Source organism: Lipotes vexillifer, unplaced genomic scaffold (assembly GCF_000442215.2).
Source record: "Lipotes vexillifer unplaced genomic scaffold, Lipotes_vexillifer_v1.1 scaffold459, whole genome shotgun sequence".
NCBI lineage: Eukaryota > Metazoa > Chordata > Mammalia > Artiodactyla > Lipotidae > Lipotes > Lipotes vexillifer.
Genome location: NW_006769874.1, coordinates 2,025,155 through 2,045,653, shown reverse-complemented (window position 1 = coordinate 2,045,653; position 20,499 = coordinate 2,025,155). Strand labels below are relative to the sequence as shown.

General features: G+C 46.2%; 1 protein-coding gene across 1 annotated transcript in view; it reads left to right on the top strand.

Moving 5' to 3' along the window:
* DACT2 (dishevelled binding antagonist of beta catenin 2) overlaps positions 1 to 20,499 on the top strand; it is a 55,622-nt gene that overhangs the window by 5,657 nt on the left and 29,466 nt on the right. Inside the window, exons 3-6 of the mRNA XM_007445938.1 lie at positions 2,785 to 2,962; positions 12,659 to 12,719; positions 12,850 to 12,952; positions 13,889 to 14,026. Of these exons, the coding sequence (XP_007446000.1) occupies positions 2,785 to 2,962; positions 12,659 to 12,719; positions 12,850 to 12,952; positions 13,889 to 14,026 (480 nt within the window). The remainder of the gene's footprint in view (positions 1 to 2,784; positions 2,963 to 12,658; positions 12,720 to 12,849; positions 12,953 to 13,888; positions 14,027 to 20,499) is intronic.

The following is a 20,499-nucleotide window of genomic DNA, read 5'->3' as shown; positions in this document are numbered from 1 at the left end:
TGTCCAGTTCCATCGCAGAGCTGGTCGAGCTGAGGATTGTGAGGGAAGAAAGGGGCAGCGCAGGCCCGAGCCGGGATCCTGGTCTCCCCTGACCCACCCGGTTACACACAAGAAGCCGGGGTAGAGGACGGCATAGAGGACCGTGGTCCCAACCTGGGTGGCATATTTATAACAATTTGGGGCACTTCATGAGGTCCTGATGACCAAGCCACACTCCAGACCAAACAGATAAGAACCTCGGCCGGGCCCCTGCACAAGCATTTGTGAAGTTCACAGGGGGCTCCAGCACAGCCAGGGCTGAGGACGAGTTTGGCCACCACACAGGGACTGTTTCTCCCAGCAGTCAGAGTGTCCAAGAGCCTCTCAGACCCGCTTTTCTCTATGGCGTGAGAGCACCGGACTCACGGCGGCTTCTGCACCTGCTGCTCTGAGGCCACTGCTGAAACAGATGGGAGGGGATGCAGCATCGACGGCTCCTGCCTCATCTCCGCGGCTGTTTTTCCTTCTCCGTGAACCTTGAGAAATGTGTCTTTCTTAAAATAATGTCTAGGGAGCAGTGCGCCAATGTATTCTACATGTTAAAACAGCTGTACTTGTTTTGTCTCCATACACTATACATATATGTGTTTTGCAACAAATATATTCGGTACAGAAAATATAAAGAAAAAGGTGAAAATGACACCAAATCCCAGTACTTGAGGACAGTATGTCCACCACCCAATAACAGTCACTCTGGGATAAGCTTCCAAACTTTTTATCATACATTTTTCTACCAAAACAAGATGATAGTATATGTATGTGTGTGTGTGCATGCGTGTGTGTGTCCAGCTTTATTCACCAAACTACTGACTGCAGGCAAACCTATCATTCTCCTTCATGGCTACACGTAAGCTCTTGGAGGAAACAGTGGTAAATTATGGAGCCAATCCCTATGTCCTAGTAAGTATTTTATGAGTAAGTGAGTGAGCGCTGGAGAGAGGAGGGGAAAGGACACCTAGATGTGGCCACCAGCCACCAGCCCTCAGTCCCTCCCAGGCCCATCGGGGAACCCCCTGGGAACTGCCAGGTCTGTTCTCAAAGCAGACGGACCTTATCGCAGGAGCGGTTCGCAGTGGCCGCGAGTGACATGCGGAAACGTCAGATACAAAGCCCTGGTCCCCGCCCCAGGCCTCCTCCCCACAGTGTCATCTCCTTACCCGTCTTACCTTCCCCAGAACTGGGGCGGGCGTGGGGTCTGGGCGTGGGGTCCGGGCTCCTGGCTCATTCTGCCCCCGGTTGCCTGTGATGGGTCGATGTTCTTTGGTAAAAGGAGAGGAGATTAGCGGCCCCGAGGATGACAAAACTCCTAACTCAGAGGCGAAGTAACATCCTCCTCACAGTATTTCTTCCCCAAACCGCCATTTCTGTTCGGGGCCTTTAGACGATGATCACGTTTGTCAAGTACAGAAGTCTGATACTTTCTTTCCGCGGGACTCCTATAGCCAAAGTGAAATAGAGCAAACCAGCATTTCTTCAAAGGAGTTTTGCACAGGTGCGTTGGCCCAGACTCTTCAGCCAAAGGTTTACCTGGCGGGTCAGGGCCCTGGAACAGGGGGCCAGGATGCTCCCTGGATATTTGCAGTGGAGGCCCCAGGGGGAGGCCACCTGCTGTCCATGCAGATGTCTGGGCAGGAAGGGGATGGCGTGAATTCTCTCCCCCGCTGGGGAGCTGGTGCTCACGAGCACCCAAACCTCGTTCCTGCGTCAGTCTGTCCGTGTGTGTGGAGTCTTGGAGCTGCCATGGCCCCTCGGGTCTCTGTCCCAACCCGCCCGCTGCCTGTCCCGAGTCCACACTCTTCCAGCAGCCCCATTGTCTCCGCGCGTCCTCACATCTGAGAACACCTGGGACACTGCGACACGTCAAGTTCCCATTCCAGACTGTATCCCGACTTCTCCGCCTGCCCTACCTTCTCGCGGACATGCCTCCATCCTGGGGCCACCCTTCATTGGGGGTCCAAGCGGTTCCTTGCCAAAGGCATGACTGGGATTCTTTATTTGTGCCTCAGGGCACAGCCGACCCCAGTTACAGGGGTAAACAAAGGTCACTTAGTCTTGAGGACAAAAGAAACACAATCCACAAGAAGAAACTGACATCTGACCATCAGCTGGCTCTGCTCCGGGCCTCGAGGGGCCACCCGCTGACCTTGATCTCACCGCAGGCCTGGAGCCCCGGGCCCCCCTGGAAAAGAGCTTTCCTCTTCCCCATTCTGTCTACTGAGCCTACACTGTCTCCCTGTCTCTGGCCCAAAGCCCGTGGCGAGACCTCTCCCAGGACACAACCTGCTCTTTGCTGTTATTCGACACATTGTCACCATCTCAGGCTGAGGTACCAGCCTCAGGAGCATTTCAGGGGCTCCGGGCTCCCCGAGGAAGGAGTGGGTGCTCACTCACTGGCGCGTGGTTGAAGCAGGCCACCAGAAAGGTCCTCTGGGAAAGAGGAGGGTGGGCTCGGGCTTAGCCGGGACTGACAGCACCTTTCCGGACCGTCCCCGTGGTCCTCACCACCAGGCCTGGCCTGGGCCAGCACCCACCCCACCCCCCGAAATCTCAGCACAGAGCAGCAGTGTCCATCCGATTTAGAGAGGACGCGCCCACAGTGTGCAGGGGCCGGCGGGGCGGGCCGTGGACGCTTCCAGCCTGCAGGCGTCCTGTGTCGGCACCTCCTGCGTGCTCCGCTCCAGCCCCGTTCCAGCCCGCGAGCGGTCCGCTCCTCCGGTCCGCCCCGAGACCTGCCTCACATTTCAGGTGGGTGCATTTGGATCTGATGCCCAAGCCCCGGGAAGACCCCTGCTTCCGAAGGCCTGGGGGACTGTGGCCTGGGGGCACGTCCCGCGGGGAGCCCGCCACGCGGGAGCAGATTGAGGTGGCCCCGGCTTTGACCGCCGTGGGCCAAAAACATCGAGGCCATGTCACATGTCGGCTGGTGTGCTGCACAAATGAAGGATTATGATGTGACACCAAAAAGACCCTTGTCCCTCGACTGAATACGTGCAAAACCGCCCCGGTGTAAGTTCTTACCTGTCAGTAAACTCACTCCTGGCTCACCTGGCCCTACCTCTCGGGCCCCTGAGAGCCTCCTTCTGCCCCTGGAGGCTTGGGAGGGAGGATGCCCAGGGTCACCCCCAGGACCCCCACTACCATCACCACCTCCCAGTACCAGCACCCAGGACTCCCCTCCCAAGACCACCTCTCGGGACCGCCTCTGGGAGTCATTCCCCAGGTGTGACAATATTTCAAGGGGTCCGTTATTTTTCCTGCGTGTTACTTTAGTCGATCGTTTCTAGTTAAGTACTCAATGGTCCCGCTCTTGGAAGTTATTGTGTGGTTTCTAATTGTTGTGATTATAAACAACCCTGCAGCAGACATCTCCCTTCATGCAGTGATGGGATCGCCCCTCCTCCCTGGGGAAGGACTTGAATGTGCCTCCTGGGTCCCTCTGACCCACCAGTCACATTATGAAGACGACCAGGCAGTGGGGATTCTGGAGAGACCCCCTTCTTGGCCCTGTGTGCCCTGGACGCTTATCTGAGTGATCAGCTCTGCCGGGCCCTGGGCTTTCCCTCCATCCAATCTGCACAGACTCCAGCTCCAAGGGGCTGAGGGCCGGCCCCCCGGCTGCACAGTCTCCAGCTCCAAGGGGCTGAGGGCCGGCCCCCGGCTGCTAACCCTCCTCTTCTGTGTCTGGGCCCACTGCTGGTCTGTCTGCCCACAACCAGGCACTTTTCATGGAAGTCAGACTATTCCACACCACCAACTACCAACTACCTTAAACAAAGCCTGACTTCACACGCCAGAATTATGTTCGACAAACAAAACATATTTTTATTACATAAATAGAGAGCATGTTCCAGAAAGTGTCAGGCTTGTCATCACCAACACCTGGATCCCATTTCCAATGTTGGCTAAAATTTGAACCATCAACTTTGAGAATGAGAAAAAGCTTTTTTTTTTTTTTTCACCCTGGGGAGCGGGGGTGGCTGTTGATTGTCCTGAAAGAATGTCTTTTAACACTATGCACATTTAGAGAAATGCTTCTAAACCCTGCATCTTCAAAAATAAAGTACTTTTTGAAAACATATGAAAACCCAGGGTCACCCCCAGGGTGACCCCCCCCACCCTATATATATAATTATTATTTATTATATAGTAATTATTTTTGCATATTTTATATTTATAATGTTTATGTAAGAGCATACTGACTCGACTCTACCACTGCTGTTTTTATGTGAGGGACAGGAACTGGTAGCCTTGTTTCTCTAACTGGCGATGTCTGCAATTTTCTTAAATGATCCTGAGACACAAAGGGCCATTGTGGGGTGGACACAGTGCTCTTCAGGCTCCTGGATGAGAGTGTGCTGGTGTCAGCAAACCCACGAGAAAATGCTGGGACAGACGTTTTCCTTTAGAAAAGGGAACCGAGTCCCCCACACTTCACATCCTCCCAGGCACCAAGAGTAGAAATGGGACACCCGCTCCCAGGCCTTGGGTCTCGGGAGCTGAGCCCTGAACAAGGAGCTACAAGCCCATGTTAGATATGAACAACCTCAGGGTGCACGCAGGTCCGGCTGGATCCAGGTGAAGGAGACAGCACTGAAGGACCAGTCATCAGGGACCAAGAGCCCTCCTGGAGCATCTGTGGAGGACACACAAGGTCTCTGATCAGGAACCACCAAGATAAGTGCTGGGACCTTGGACTCAGTGGAGTCCAAGCCCAGTTCCCAGCAGGGCCTTCATACCCCCTGGGGCCGAGGCCATGCCCGGCTGCATGAGCAGCCCCTCCAGGTGCAGGGCATCCATCTCCCTGTTCCTCAGCCACATGACAGCCAGGCCCAGGGCCCCAGGGCAGGCCCTGACTTAACAGCACCTTATAAATCACCAGCTGGCTCCTCGACCCCTGAGCCTGATGAAGCGCCAGGACCAGATGTCCAGAGGCCCCAGGAAGACCACTGCCTCGCTTGGGACAGGAGGAGGGGGATGTGTGTGTGCGCGTATGTGAGTGTGCGGGGCTTATGTGAGTGTGCGTGTGTCTGCAAGTGTGTGTGTCTGCACGCACTCACACACACATATTCCACGATATTTTCAAAAGAAATCAGTGGAAAAATAAACCAAAACTTTAAGGAATAAAAAGCTTATCTTTATGTAGGGGGATATGAATGAGATTTCTGTGAATGTTCACTGTTTTACAGTTTATAGTGGGAAGTATATAAATTTTTACATATAAAATAAAATCAAAAAGAAAACAGCAGACCCCAAAATTGAAAACAAATGAAACTGACTGTGTTTCAAGTTGGTGTCATAAATATGGAAAAAATTACTACTGGTAACTTTAGTTGTTGTTTTTTTAACAATTATATTGAGGTATAATTGACGTACAATAAGCTGCATATTTAAAGTATACAATTGGATGAGTTTCAACATATGGACACATCCATGAAACTATCATTACAGTTAAGGTACTGAACATGTCACCCTCCCTCAACAATTTCTCCCTGATGTGGTACATATAGATGATGGAATCTCAGCCATTAAGAAGAGTGCAATCATGCGATCTGCAGCAACATGGATGGACCAAGAGATGATCATACTAGGTGTAGTACCCCAGGCAGAGAAAGACAAATACCGTATGATATCACTTATATGTGGAATCTAAAAAACTGATACAAATGAGCTAATTTACAAAACAGAAATAGACCCACAGACCTAGAAAACAAACTTATGGTTACCAAAGGGGAAAGGCGGGAGGGGTAAATTAGGAGTTTGGGGTAGCAGATAGACGCTACTATACATAAAATAGGTAAACAACAAAGACCTACTGTACAGCACAGGGCACTCTACTCAGTATCTTGTAATAACCTATGAGGGGAAAGAATCTGAAAAAGAATAGATATATACATATATATATATATATATATATATATATATATATATATATATATATATATATCTGACTCACCCAACTGGTATCAGTAGAAAAATTATTAGACTAGGAACTAGGGTTCTGTGGCTCACCATACAATTCTTTGAGTATTACATTACACAAATCACCTAACAATTGTTTCTTAATGCGAAAGAGGCAGTGTTGAATTACAATAACATCATCTTCACACCTAGCATTCTATGAATCTTCTTAGATTCACAGAATGTCTTTTGTTTCCCTTGTATCTCCCATAACACCTACTACAGAGCTGGACAAATAGTACTTTAATAAATGTAATTCAATAAATTTAATAAGCAGCTGCTGGTAGATTGATAAATGAGTGGGTGGGTGGGTGGATGGATGGATGGACAGATTCAGCTCTATGATCTTATCAACTTTATAATCTCTCATTTCTCTGAACCAGCTAAAGTAAAAATTATCAAATATTTAATATTCTCTTCCTATACTGATCACATATGTTACTAATGAATATTATTCTCATTCTTCTTTTGTTTGCTTCCCAAATATGCTCTAATAAAATAAAACTCTCTGCCTCCCTTCAGAAAAGCCCTGTGGAATCTACCTGCTCCAAAGAATATATCAAGTTGCTTTTACAACTTTAATTACTCAAAAAGAAAAGATTCAATTCAACACAGAGATGTTATGATTTTTAAAAAATGACTGGTTCCAAAAAAAAAAAAAAAAAAAAAAAAAAAAAAAAAAAAGGCAACAAAAGAAAAAATAAACAAATGAGACTACATCAAACTAAAAAGCTTCTGCACAGCAAAGGAAACCATCAACAAAATAAAAAGAAAATTTACTGAATGGGAGAATATATTTGCAAATCATATATCTGAAAAGAGGGAATATAAAAATATGTAAAGAATTCATAGCCATCATTAAACAGTCTACAGGTAACAAATGCTGGAGAGGGTTTGAAGAAAAAGGAATCCTCCTACACTGTCGGTGGGAATGTAAATTGGTACAGCCACTATGGAGAACAGTATGGAGGTTCCTTAAAAAACAAAAATAGTTACCATATGATCCAGCAATCCCACTCCTGGGCATATATCCAGAGAAAATTCTAATTTGAAAAGATACATGCACCCCAATGTTCATAGCAGCACTATTTACAATAGCCAAGACATGGAAGCATGTCCTGGCTTCCAAATGTCCCTCGACAGATAAATGGATAAAGATGTGGTATATATACACAATAGGATATTACTCAGTCATAAAAAAGAATAAAATAATGCCATTTGCAGCAACATGGATGGACCTAGAGATTATCATACTAAGTGAAGTAAGTCAGAGAAAGACAAATATCATGATATCACTTATATGTAGAACCCCAAAAAATGATACAAATGAACTTGTTTACAAAACAGAAACAGACTCAGAGACATAGAAAACAAACTTCTGTTTACCAAAGGGGAAATGGGGTAGGGGATGGATAAATTCAGAGTTTGGGATTAGCAGATACAAACTACTATATATAAAATAGATAAACAACAAGGTCCTATTATATAGCACAGGGAAATATATGCAATATCCTACAATAAACCATAATGGAAAAGCATATGAAAATATATGTGTGTATATATATGTATGTGTATATATGTATATATGTATATATATATATATATATACGTATGTAACTGAATCACTGCGCTGTACACCTGAAACTAACACAATATTGTAAATCAACTATACTTTAATAAAAATTTTTTAAAATTTCTCCTGGCCCCTTTGTAATTGCCCACAGACAGCTACTGACCTACCTCCTCTCACCAGAGATTAGCTCGCATTTTCTAGAGTTTAATGTAACTAGAATCATACGGTAAAAGCACTCTTTCTGGTCTGGTTTCTTTCACTGATTATAGTTTTGAGATTCATCCATGGTGTTTCATGTAGCAATAGTTAGTTCCCTTTATTTCTTAGTAGTGCTCCATTTTGTCTACACACCACAATTTGTTTTTTATCTGTTTACCTCGTGATGGGGATTTTGGGTTTCTTCAGTTTTAAGCTGATACAAATAAAGCTGCTGTGACCATCTGTGTCCAGGTCTTGGTAGGAGAATATGCTTCCTTTTCTTTAGATACATAAATATCTAGGAGGGGAAGAGCTAAATTGTGTGGCAGGTGTTTGTTTAACTTTTTCAGAAAACGCCTAACCGCTTTCTCCAGCTGCGTCCTTTTGCATATTCCCACCACGGGGTGTGAGAGCTCCACTTCATCCCCACATCCTTGTCAGCGTTTGATGTGGTCATTCTTTTCAATTTTAATTAAAAAGAATGTGCTTACTTGCCATCCATGCGCCTTCTTTGGAGAAATGTCTATTAACATTTTGTTGCCCATTTTTTATTGGGCTGTTTGTTTCCTTATTGATTTTTGAGAGTCCTTTATATACTCCCGAGATACAAGTCCATTATTAGATATATGATTTTCAATTATTTTCTCCCAGTTTGTGGCTTGTCTTTTCATTCCCTTAACAGCATCTTTCAAAGAGCAGAAGTTTTTAATGTGCAAGAAACCCAGTTTATCCACTTGGTTTTTCTGTGTGTGTTTTGCTTTATCTTGCTTTGTTTGAGATCATGCTTTTGGTGTCATATCTAAGAAAGCTTCACTCACACAAGGTCATAAAGATTTTATCCTGTGCTTTCCTCTAGGAATTTCAGATTTTTAGGTTTTACATTTAGGTCTATGATCCATTTTTAATTAATATTTGTATATAGTGCAAATAGGTATGGATCAAAGTTTTTGTTTTTGGCATATGGATATACAATTTTTCCAGAAGCATTGGTTGAAATTATTTTTCATTTTTCACTGAATTGCCTTTAAACACTTTTCAAAAAGCAAATGTTCATATATGCGTAGATCCATTTCTAGACTCTTTACTGTGCCCCATTTACCTATTTGTCTGCTTTTATGGCAATAACACACTGTCTTGATTACTGTAGCTTTATAATAAATCTTGAAATTAGGTAGTGTTAGTTTCCCAATTTGGTTCTTCTCTTTCCAAGGTGTCTATTGTTCAAGATCCATTCCATCTCCAGACGAATTTTAGGATCAGTTAGCCAATTTATACCCAAAAATACCTGTAGAGATTTTTATTGGAATTGCATGAAAATGATAGCTCAATTTGGAAAGAATTGATATTTTAACAATATTAAGTCTTCTGACCTATGAACGAGGTCTATCTCATTCATTCAGATCATCTTTAGTTACTCTCAGCCATGTTTTATAGTTTTCCTTGTACATGTTTTGCACATGGTTTGTCATATTTATTCCCAAGTTTTTGTATTTTTATGCTATTGTAAATGGAATTGCATTTTTATTTCAACTTCTCAGTATTTTTTGGCTAATATTTAGAAATACAGTTTATTTTGAATATTGATCTTGTATCCTGTAATTCTCTAAACTCACTTATTCATTCTACTGGATTTTTTGTTGCTTGCTTTGCATTTTATTGCCTGCAGATAAAAATAACTTCACGTCTTCTTTTCTGGATTTATTGATAAATAAATAACATAGATAATAACCTTTTATTTTATTTTATTTTTCTTGCCTTACAGCTCCGGCTAGGCCTTCCGGTATGACGCTGAATAGAAGTGGTGAGGCAGACATTTTTGTCTTACTGCTAATCATATGAGGAGCACGCAGACTTTCACCCTGAGTGTGTAGTTTCTTCACAGATGCCCTTTACCAGGTTCAGAAAGTTTTCTATTTCTAGTTTGCCTAGAGGTTTTTTTCTTAGTTAGGAATGGATGTTAAATTTTTTCAAAGGCTTACTCTGCATCTATTGAGGTCATCATTTGCTTTCTCTTTTCTTGTTTAGTTTGTCTATATGATGATTTACATTGATTGACTTTTGACTGTTTAACAATCTTTGCATTTCTGGGGTAAACTCCACTTGGTCATAGTGGCTTGCTCTTTATATATATGGTTCGATTTGATTTGCAAGTGTTTTGTTTGGAATTTTTCATCTGAGTTCATGAGGGATATTGCTTTGTAATTTTCTTATAATATCCTTGTCTAGTTTTTTTGAATCAAGGTAATATTTACAGAATGAGTTGGGAAGTATTTAATTTTCTTTATTCAGATGATTGTAAGTTTCTGGTGGGATATATTCTATAGTAAAAAAATGAAATCAATTTTAAACTCATTCAGTAGCCAAGTTGTTAGAAAATTGTTGATATTGTAATTCTGAAACAAATATAGGCATATTGTAAAGTAAAACAAAGTCTATTCTGTTAATAATGTTAGAAACTAAGGTTTTCGGCACAAGAGAAAAGATATACTAATATAAAAAGCAATGAAAGTAAATAAAAGTCCAGTGCTCTTTTTTCTACTACTGCATTAGGACATGATTCACTACTTGGTCACAGGGAGGGAAGAGGTAACTTACGGGGGTGCATGGCTGATGCCACCTCAACCAAGCGATGAAAATACATCCCCGGCGGTGAACCACGGAACCTGTGTGTGCCCGCAGGCTGCCGTGGGGACAAGCGTCATCGTGTATCCTGAAGCTTTAGCCCCACCTGAACTGAGGAACCACCCACAAAGTAGCAGGTTATGACCTTCACACACACGCCAAAGTCAGAGCAAAAGGACAGAGGCTGAAGAACTGTTCCAGATCAAGAGGAGGCGAAAGCAAGATGACAGAGAAGCCCGAGGCTGATTCTGACCTGAATTCTTTTGCCACAAAGGGAATTGTTGGCAACTGGTGAAATTCCTGTAGGGTCTATGGATTAGGTGGCAGTGACTGAGCGCTGCTACTGTCCTGACCTTGATAGCTGTAGGACTTATGGCTCCACAGGACCATGTCTGGCTGATGGAAATACACACTGAAGTGTGCAGAGGAGGTGGGATCAGATTGGCAATGTGCTCCCTTTTGTGTTCAGGAAGGAGAAGTTATTTTCACCAAACTTTCGATTTTTGTATAAATGTGTCATTATTTGAATGTAGTTTTATGTAGTGTTAGAGAAGCAATTTCATTCTCTTTCTCCAGAAAGTTGAGATTCCTGAGCGCAGCTCTCTTCTGTTCAGAAGATAGTCCAGAAAAACACAGAAAGCCATTTCTTTGCCAGGTCTCACATATCCCGATCTTGCCTCTCTGCCCCTTAGTCTCCACGTGTTCTCTTTCCCATGTTCAGTCGTAAGGTATATCTGATTTTAAACTACCACCTCATTCTGTGTCCTTATTTTTCTGAAACCCTGATGTCCTGGAGCGTTTTCACCAGGCAGCAACAGTAATTCCTCTTTCCAAATACGGATGTCTCCTTCCAAATAAGAGCACACCCTGAAGGGCGTCCCTCTGACCCTGGAGTAATTACGGGACCTCAGAGGACAAGCGGCCTGCGTGCCTGTGGATCGAGGTCCCTCCTCAGGGCAGCCGTGAAATCACAGGTGATGAATTGAAAGATCTCCCTGTGAACGTAAAAGAACAGCTATTTTTTAAAGGCATGTATCCACCAGGAGACACCATTGCAACCCTACGGAAACCCAGGGCCTTAGGGCAGTTGGTTTAACCGAGAGTTCCTCCACTTCTGTCAAAGCACAGAGGAGAACGGTCCGTTTACCAGGCAGTCAGGCTACAGACTCCCAGTGATGTGGACTGTACTCTAATGAATCGCAAAAGCTTCCCAAACGCTCTCAAATGCGCTAGGTCCACAAGCTTCTCCATCAAAGGCATCTCTTTAAACTCTGCATGAGAAATAATGTGGTACAGTAGGCAACTAACATCATAAGGAAGAAATCTGTTCTCACTAATAATGTGGTAATTGCTAGCTGGCATACGAAAGCAACTCAGTAGCAATAACAATAACCAGATTGCTAAAAGAAGAAAATAAAAAGAAGTGTGTGTGGGGGAGGGGTACTTTTATCTGAGATTACCAAATTGTAGAAACAAAGCAAAGTGAAGTAAGTGGCTAATTCGGGTCAACACTGAATAAATTCAAGACAATCCTCTCCCTTTGAGAAAATGTTGGGACCTGATTAGTGTACGCGCTAGTTTATATTGACTGAATTACTAGGCGGTTGCTTAATTTTTATATTGGAACAGATACCACCTAACCTGCGTAGAAAATAACCTCTTCAGATGAGCATTGAACGTGGTATTTGTGATCTGCAGAACGGCGTCTGGCGGCAACATCTTTCTCAGGCACTGCCTCATTTCAGCCTAGAGAACAGTGTGAATTTTGGAAAGCAAGCCCATGAAAACCCTGCACAGACGTCTCTGATGCTGACATGATAAAAGGGATGCCACGTTAAAAACGCCTTGAGAAAGTGCATGACTCGGAGGGATGTGGTCTAGGAAGATAAGACGAATGGGAGGCACTCTTTCTGCGTAAACACGTCGTGGCTGCTGTAAACCACCACCCTGGGAGAAGACTCTAGATTTGGGTCAGAGGCGGCAAAAGGTAAAACTGAGATTTTCCAAATACCATTTTGTTTGGGGAAAGGAAAAACCCCTGACCTTCCCTCCCCTGTGGACACTCCCCTGTGACAGCCCTTCTACCTCAGAGAACAAATCCATGGACCCTGCATCTGCTGTAGGTCTCCTTCCCCACCTGTTCCCAGCGGCTCCGCTGTCTGTCAAGGCTAGAAATCCACGGGGGTTGGTCACACGGCCTGTCAGCGACCCCTCAGAAGGCTCGCGTCCCCTCCTCTCTCTGCACGCCCAGCTCTGCCGTCTTCACAGCCTCATCGTCTCCCCAGTGTCCCGCTCTGCAATGGCCCCTCGCCTGCACTCTGCCGCCACCGTGAGCTGAGCCGTCCCAGCTGCACGCGGGTCACCCGGGAAGGAAACAACGTCGTGAGCCATTTCTACCTGGCTCCCGTGGCCCAGAGGGCACGTCTAAACTGCTGAGCGTCACGTCCTCTCCGGCACAGGATGCAAGATGCCAGCCGCACCCGACCTCCTGGGACATGTCCCAGGGATCCCTGCCTCACTGCACATCCCAGCCCCTGCTGCGCCCGGTACCCGGAGGAGGAGGTGTGTTCAAAGCACGAGGTGGGACTCCCTCCGTCCACGTGAGACCAGCAAAGCACACTGGGATGGACCCGGGGCAGGTCACGAACGCCAGGCTCAGGTCTCGACCTGATTCTGCGGGCGCCTGACGGGAGTGTGAGTGGAGGGTGGCCATGCTGAGGTTGGAGGACGGGGTGGGGCAGGAGGTGGTACCAGTTGCCCGGGGGGTGGCTGGGGGGTGGAGGTGAGGGGGGCAGGGCAGCGGGACGAAAGAAGAAGGCAGGGGTGGTGGATTTAAAGGAGGAACCCGTGTGTGTTTGGAGGCGGGGCAGGAGACACAGAGGATGGTTCTGTGGAAGATTCCAGAACATGCTTCTCTAAGCGGCACCCAGAGGGCAGCAAAAAGGTGAGCCCTGACACACCCTCGGTGTCCTTTGAAAGGGACAAGATTCAAAGTCCTTTAAAATATATTCCCCCTATTTGAAGGACAAAGACAAGGCACCATAACCAGCTGAGCAAGCATCCCACACTCCCTCCTGCCTGGGGCTGGTTTTCCAGAGAATCGCCCCACAAGAGCCGAGCAAAAGGAAGGAAACAATGGCCGGCACGTGCTGGGGACTGACTTTCCAGGCACTGCACTAGGCTTGTGTTAACACGTTTACTTTTCACAGCATCTCCCCGGAGCAGACACCGGTAACACTCAGTGCGCTGGAAGAGTTTAGGTACGTTGTCCAGAGTGAGAGGGGAGTTACTGTCAAAGCCTGACTTTGAACCCCGGGCCTGAGTCCCGACCTGCAGGAAGGAAGGATGGAGCACAGGGAAGGGAGGAGGGAGGAAGGCGCGGGGCCGGCCAGGAGGGGAAGGACGGGCTCCCGACTCCTGACCGTGTGGGCAGCGGGCAGCGGCCCCAGACAACTCCAGGAGGATGGGCTGGACGGACCTGAATTGAAATGTTCGCAGTTTGGAGTTTGCCGGGAGCCCTGGTTTGGAGTCTGGTTTGCGCAAGGAGATGGGGTTCTTCGCCCGAGTCCTGCAGCGCCCCGCGTGCACACCAGGGGGCGCCCTGCCCACACCCGGGGGAGCCGGCCGCCAGCCTGGGTGGGAGAGTCGTCATCCTGCAGCCCAGAGCCACAGCCCGCCCAGGAGTGCTCCCTGAGATCTAACGTGCATCTCAGATTTCAAAGCACTTGTAGTTTCTACGTGCTCCGATTTTCAGAGCGAGCCTGTTGGGGGGTTTTGTCCGAAAGGCTACGGTCTTCCCGTCTCCGTTAGATCAGAACCAACAGCAGGTTCCGAGCGGGTTCCCTGTCTGAGGAGATGTGTGCAGAAGCATCCTTCCGGAGGCGAGGAGGGGTCATGGGCGCCGGCTTCTGAAGACCAGGGCTACCCCCAGGTGAGAGTCCCGGGCTGTCTGTGACAACTAACAGAGTGTCCCTAACAGAGCATCAAGACACAGTCTGAACCCAGGACATCAATTCTCAGCCCACGGGATTAGAAACATTTTAAAAATCACGGGATGCCCTCTGGGCTGGAGCACAGCAAACTTCATTCTCCGCTACTGCTCGTCCTAATGTCCACGCTTTAACACCTGGCCTCTGGAAGCTGCCTGACCATCGTTTGCAAAGGCTTCAGAAATGTTTATGTCCTTTTGCCTATAAGATCCACTTCGAGGACTCTGACCCAAGGAACAAAGCCCTAAATATGGAAAATTATACATAAAGATGTTCAGCAAAGTGCCATTTCCAATAAAAGTAGTTCAAAAACCCTTTGGAAGCTTTAAAATAGGCATAAACCTTAGTCCCTACACACAACAGAATATTAGCGCAGACATCAAGGTATGGTTCCCTGTTATGTGGAACATGCAGAATGTTCCAGTTTGCATTTTCAATTATGTAAAATACAGGTGTAGGAGATCAAGGCCAGAAGAAATCAAACCAAGATACTAGCACAGTCATGTTCCAATAATGAGATTCTAGCTCTTATATTCTGAGCTTTCTAAATCTTATGTGATATGTGATTTTATTTTAAGATTGAAAAATTAATAGAATTCACTATTTTAAAAAATTAAATGCATTTTAGAGTATATTATCATGAGAATGTTGAAATCGAAAGCCACGTGGAAAAGCCAAAATCTATCAAGACCACTTCTGCACCTCTAATTTGGAATGAGGAAAAAGTTCTTGCAAGAGGTGGCAACGTGCAGCATGACAGCAAAATAAAGACAGCCGTGGCTAGTGACAGGGTGGGAGGTCCCCACCCTCAGCCCGGACATGAGCTCGGCACCATCACTCATCAGCAGAGGAATATTGGGAAAATTATCTGACCTTCCTTTGCATCAGTTTCTCCACCTGTAGAATGAGGGTGAAAATACCCCAGGCTTCACAGGGCTTTTGTCAATATTCAAATGAAATCATTCTAGACATTTCTCCAAAGAAGATATACAGATTGCCAACAAACACATGAAAGGATGCTCAACATCACTAATCATTAGAGAAATGCAAATCAAAACCACAGTGAGATATCACCTGACACTGGTCAGAACGGCCATCATTAAAAAATCTACAAACAATAAATGCTGGAGAGGGTGTGGAGAAAAGGGGACCCTCTTGCACTGTTGGTGGGAATGTAAATTGATACAGCCACTATGGAGAACAGTATGGAAGTTCCTTAAAAAACTAAAAATAGAAACACCACACGACCCAGCAATCCCACTACTGGGCATATACCCTGAGAAAACCATAATTCAAAAAGAGTCATGTACCACAATGTTCACTGCAGCTCTATTTACAATAGCCAGGATATGGAAGCAGTGTCCATCATCGGATGAACGGATAAAGAAGATGTGGCACATATATACAATGGAATATTACTCAGCCATAAAAGGAAACGAAATTGAGTTATTTGTAGTGAGGTGGATGGACCTAGAGTCTGTCATACAGAGTGAGGTAAGTCAGAAAGAGAAAAACAAGTACCGTATGCTAACACATACATATGGAATCTAAAATTAAATGGTTCTGATGAACCTAGGGGCAGGATAGGAACAAAGAGGCAGACGTAGAGAATGGACTTGAGGACATGCGGAGGGGGAAGGGTAAGCTGGGATGAAGTGAGAGAGTGGCATGGACATATATACACTACCAAACGTAAAGTAGAGAGCTAGTGGGAAGCAGCCGCATAGCACAGGGAGATGAGCTCAGCTCGATGCTTTGTGACCAACTACAGGGGGTGGGATAGGGAGGATGGGAGGGAGACGCAAGAGGGAGGGGATATGGGAATATATGTATATGTATAGCTGATTCACTTTGTTATACAGCAGAAACTAACACACCATTGTAAAGCAATTATACTCCAATAAAGATATTAAAAAAATACAGATTAGCAGATGCAAACTGTTACATATACGTATAACTGAATCACTTTGCTGTACACCTGAAACTAACACAATATTGTAAATCAGTCTTTACGTCAACGAAATAAATTTTTCAAAAAAGAATTAAAAAAGTGAAATCATTCATGTTATAAAACGTAACTACAACTAAGGGACATCAAAGCAATAGATGCAAGTATGTTTTCCCCTCTGCGGGACACATACTGGTTCATTTATCACGGAACATTTGTCTCGTGAAACACGTGGAGCGTCAGCAAGTGTGCTGGGCACTTAGGATGTGGAAGTGAATCCCTTCTCCATACAGAGTCTTACAAAATCCAACTGGAAAAGCCAAGCAGACCCAGCAACCACGCACAATCCAGGTGCTTTTTCTCCCAGAAGGTATGTTAATCCACATGGTTAGATGATCAGGATTAACTTTATTTTTTTATATATAAATTTATTTATTTTTATATTTGGCTGTGTTGGGTCTTCGTTGCTGTGTGCAGGCTTTCTCTAGTTGCGGCGAGCGGGGCAACTGTTTGCCGCGGTGCACGGGCTCTAGGTGTGCGGGCTTCAGTACTTGCGGCACGCAGGCCCAGTAGTTGTGGCGCACGGGCTCTAGAGCACAGGCTCAGTAGTTGTGGCGCACGGGCTCTAGAGCACAGGCTCAGGAGTTGTGGCGCACGGGCTCTAGAGCACAGGCTCAGTAGTTGCAGCACACGGGCTTAGTTGCTCTGCAGCATGTGGGATCTTCCTGGACCAGGACTTGAACCCGTGTCCCTTGCATTAGCATGTGGATTCTTAACCACTGCGCCACCAGGGAAGTCCCAGTATTAATGTTAAAGTAGCGTCATACCTGCTATCCTCGGGTCATTATTTTTAAATGTGTGATTATTTTAAAACTAATTCCTGGATCTTTCAGTAACCATCATTGTTCAGTTAGAAAAGGAAGCACTTTCCATTTTAAAGGAAAAAAAGTCTCTGGAATTGTCTTATTTGTTTACATGTTCTGAGAGGCAAATAGGAAACGCAATAAAAACCCACATTTGCAAGTGAATTCAGGTGAGGGGCGATGCTCCAGGGTGACACCTGCTCTCAAGCCCGTAGTCCCTGGGGTACAATGTGCCTTCTCTGCTCTCGATCCCTGACTGGCTGATGGGCTCCCCAGGGTCACTTCTTGTCCCCTGCTCTTTATTCCTTTCAACATATTGAGAAATTGAGCTTAATGTTCTACCTAAAAACTAGACATTCAGCTCAGAACCATTACCAGGCAGGAGAAAAGGAAATACTTCTCAAGAAAGGGAGCCCAACAGGCAGGTTCTTTTGAATCAGAGGCACCGAGGTTTATCTCTACACTGAAGACCCAAGTAACTTTTCTGGTGACACCAGGAGCTTCCTGCTTTGGTGGGAAATTCCATGCAGGAAGTCTTCCCATCCATTCGTAGAACTGTGTAGTTCCCTTTCAAAGTACACTAACCTCTTCTTAAAAATCACAGTTGCCCATAATAATGAACACAGAAAGTAACGTTTTATATGTCATTTGTCACAAGTAAGTCACGTCAGTTTTATCGGTGATAAAAGATAGGCACCTACGTCCCAGGGGAAGGAAGGAAGAAAATTCAGCATTTCTGTGCATTTTTAGTGTAAGAAAAGCACCTGGTCCTGGAGGGGCGGGGTTACCTGGGGCCCTGGACACCCTTCAACTCTGCCACCCATGACCCCCAAGTGAAGAATCGATTCTGGTGACCCGAGGGGCCAAATCAGATCGGAGCCCAGCCCAGGATGGAAACAAGGTGAACTGTTTCTGCAGGCTGGCACCGCCACCCAGGCGGTGACTGAACCCTCCCTTGTTGCCACGTGGCCCGGAGAGAGAGAGCAAATCTGTCAGAACAAGGAGTTTCAGCATCTGGTCCATAAAGGCCAGGGGACTGAGGTGCTTTGAGTCACCCCGTTATGGATTTTAACTAGGGTTTGCCACTGAAAATGACGAATTTTTAGAGTCATTTGTCACTGAATAGATTTACTTACAAGCAAGAATTACTATGGGTGAAATTAACTGTGCACTTGGCCTACAAGGGGCACTGAGAGCCCCGGGTACCAAGTGCTGGGGGAACACGCACCCGCTCCCAGCCACCCTGCCCTGCTCGGCCTCTGCTCCCCCTCTGGGGTCAGCAAAGCCACTGCAGCTGTGTCTGTTCAGCCGTGAGCAGGAGAGTGGTTTTTACATCTTAAAGGGGTTGAAAAACAATCGAGAGAGAATATTTCATGACATGTGAAAATTAGATGAAATTCAAATGTCCTCGTCCATAAAAAGTTTACGATTTCATCAGTGAAAACTGGTGGAAATCTGCTTTCTCTCTAGTCGAGTACCTACAAGAGATTCAATTTGTGTCTTGTCCCACAAAGACTAGAACACTTTCTCCTACCCTTTGTGGACCGTGTGCCCAGCCCTGTTCTAGAAAGTGCAGCCGCTTGCCCTCACCCCCAGCTAGGCTGCTGCCCTCCCCCCGGGATGAGTCCACGACCCCAGGTCACGGTGGAAGAAACACACTGACAGTTGTGATTAGTCTCCTGGCAGGCAGGGGCTGGGCCTCCACATGCCCATCGCTTCCTCCTGGGCCAGTTCTGGTTCTGTCCCTGTTACATAAGGGAGCTGTTTGGAGCAGGATTTGTTTTTCTTCACGAGCAATGAGGCAGCAGGAGTGGGCTGGGCCAGTCATGGGACTTCAGAAAAATAAGTCAGATGGACACAAGCGAACTGGGTGTCTCGTTTTGTGGGTGATTTCCTCCCATCTCCAACCCTGGACAGAAGCTGAGGGGGATTTAGCGCTGTCCTGGGGCCACATTCTTTCAATGGAATGAGGTGGTGTAAGAAAATCTAACCATGACACTATGTTTTGTTTTATCTTAGTTTTCCAGTTGTCAAGGAAAAAATAATTATCTCAACTTGAATGCTTCTGCCGTAACTTTTTCATAAATCCCTGCCAGGTGCCGTCACCTGCCCTGGAGCCTCCCCCGAAAATGGGGGCTCCACGGCGGGTGAATGGGGAGCCCCCATCCGCCCCAGGAGACCCTGGGGTGCGCCTCCCTCGGAGCCAGGATTCTAGCCAAGTGGCCGGAACGCAGGCTACAGTGTCGACGAAGGTCCTGGGACCCAACAGGAGCCGAAGCACATCTTCCCTGAAAGGACAGATCGCCCGTCTCAGCCCTTCCCTCAAAGTTCAAAGAAACCTAAGTTCACGGTCAATAGTCGCTGAGCACATGAGGAAACAGCACACCAAGCGACATCCAAGGACAGAAGCAGACCCCCAAAGATGACAGACGTCAAGTTTAAGGAGAATGTGATGTTTGAGGCTTTTTTTTAAAGAAATGAAGGATGGAGAACATAAGGAAAGAAAATACAACTGTCAGAACTGACAGGTTGTATCTCCACAAGAACCAAATAAAACATGCAAAATGAAATATGTGGCTGAAATTAGTAATTGAAGGTCATTTTGAACAGCACGTCAGGTATGTGGAGAATGACTAAATGAGCTTAGGATTTACGTCTGCAGGTACATGGGGAACCATTTCAGATTAAGTCTCAAGTCACAAAGAGATGAATAAACGGCCGCGTTAAACGAAGAGCCTGTATTTCTCAAAACACAGTGTGCGGAGATGGAAAGAAAAGGAAAAACCAGCTACAACCAGAAATTATTTACAGCCACATGCAGACTCAGGCTTGGCCACCAGAACAGAAAGGCCCAGAACACCAATGAGACAAAAACAAACAACCCTTCAGGGAAGTGGGCAAAATACAGGAGGCGTTTTGCAGACAATGAAAGTGACAATCCAACGTGTTGTTGAAGGGCAGCTTCACCCATTGTCAACCAAGGCGACACAGTTCAGGCCACAATAAAATAACATACCAGGCTCAGCAAAATTGCAAAAAGCGACTGTTGGTGAGCACACGTGACTGCAGAACCCTCCCCAGCTGCAGGCGAGGGAGGGGTGGTCCCAGCGCGTGGGAATATCTTGCAGCCCGGACGTGGGCACAGGGCCCCTCTCCCGACCTTGCATCGGAGGGAAACTCTCGCAGAGGCACCTGGAAAACACATGCAAGAAGTTTCAAAGTTTGTCATGGGGGAAACTGCAGACGAGTGTGGAATGGATAAATAAATGGCGGTTAATCATAAAATGAATCACTCCACAGTAAAAGCAG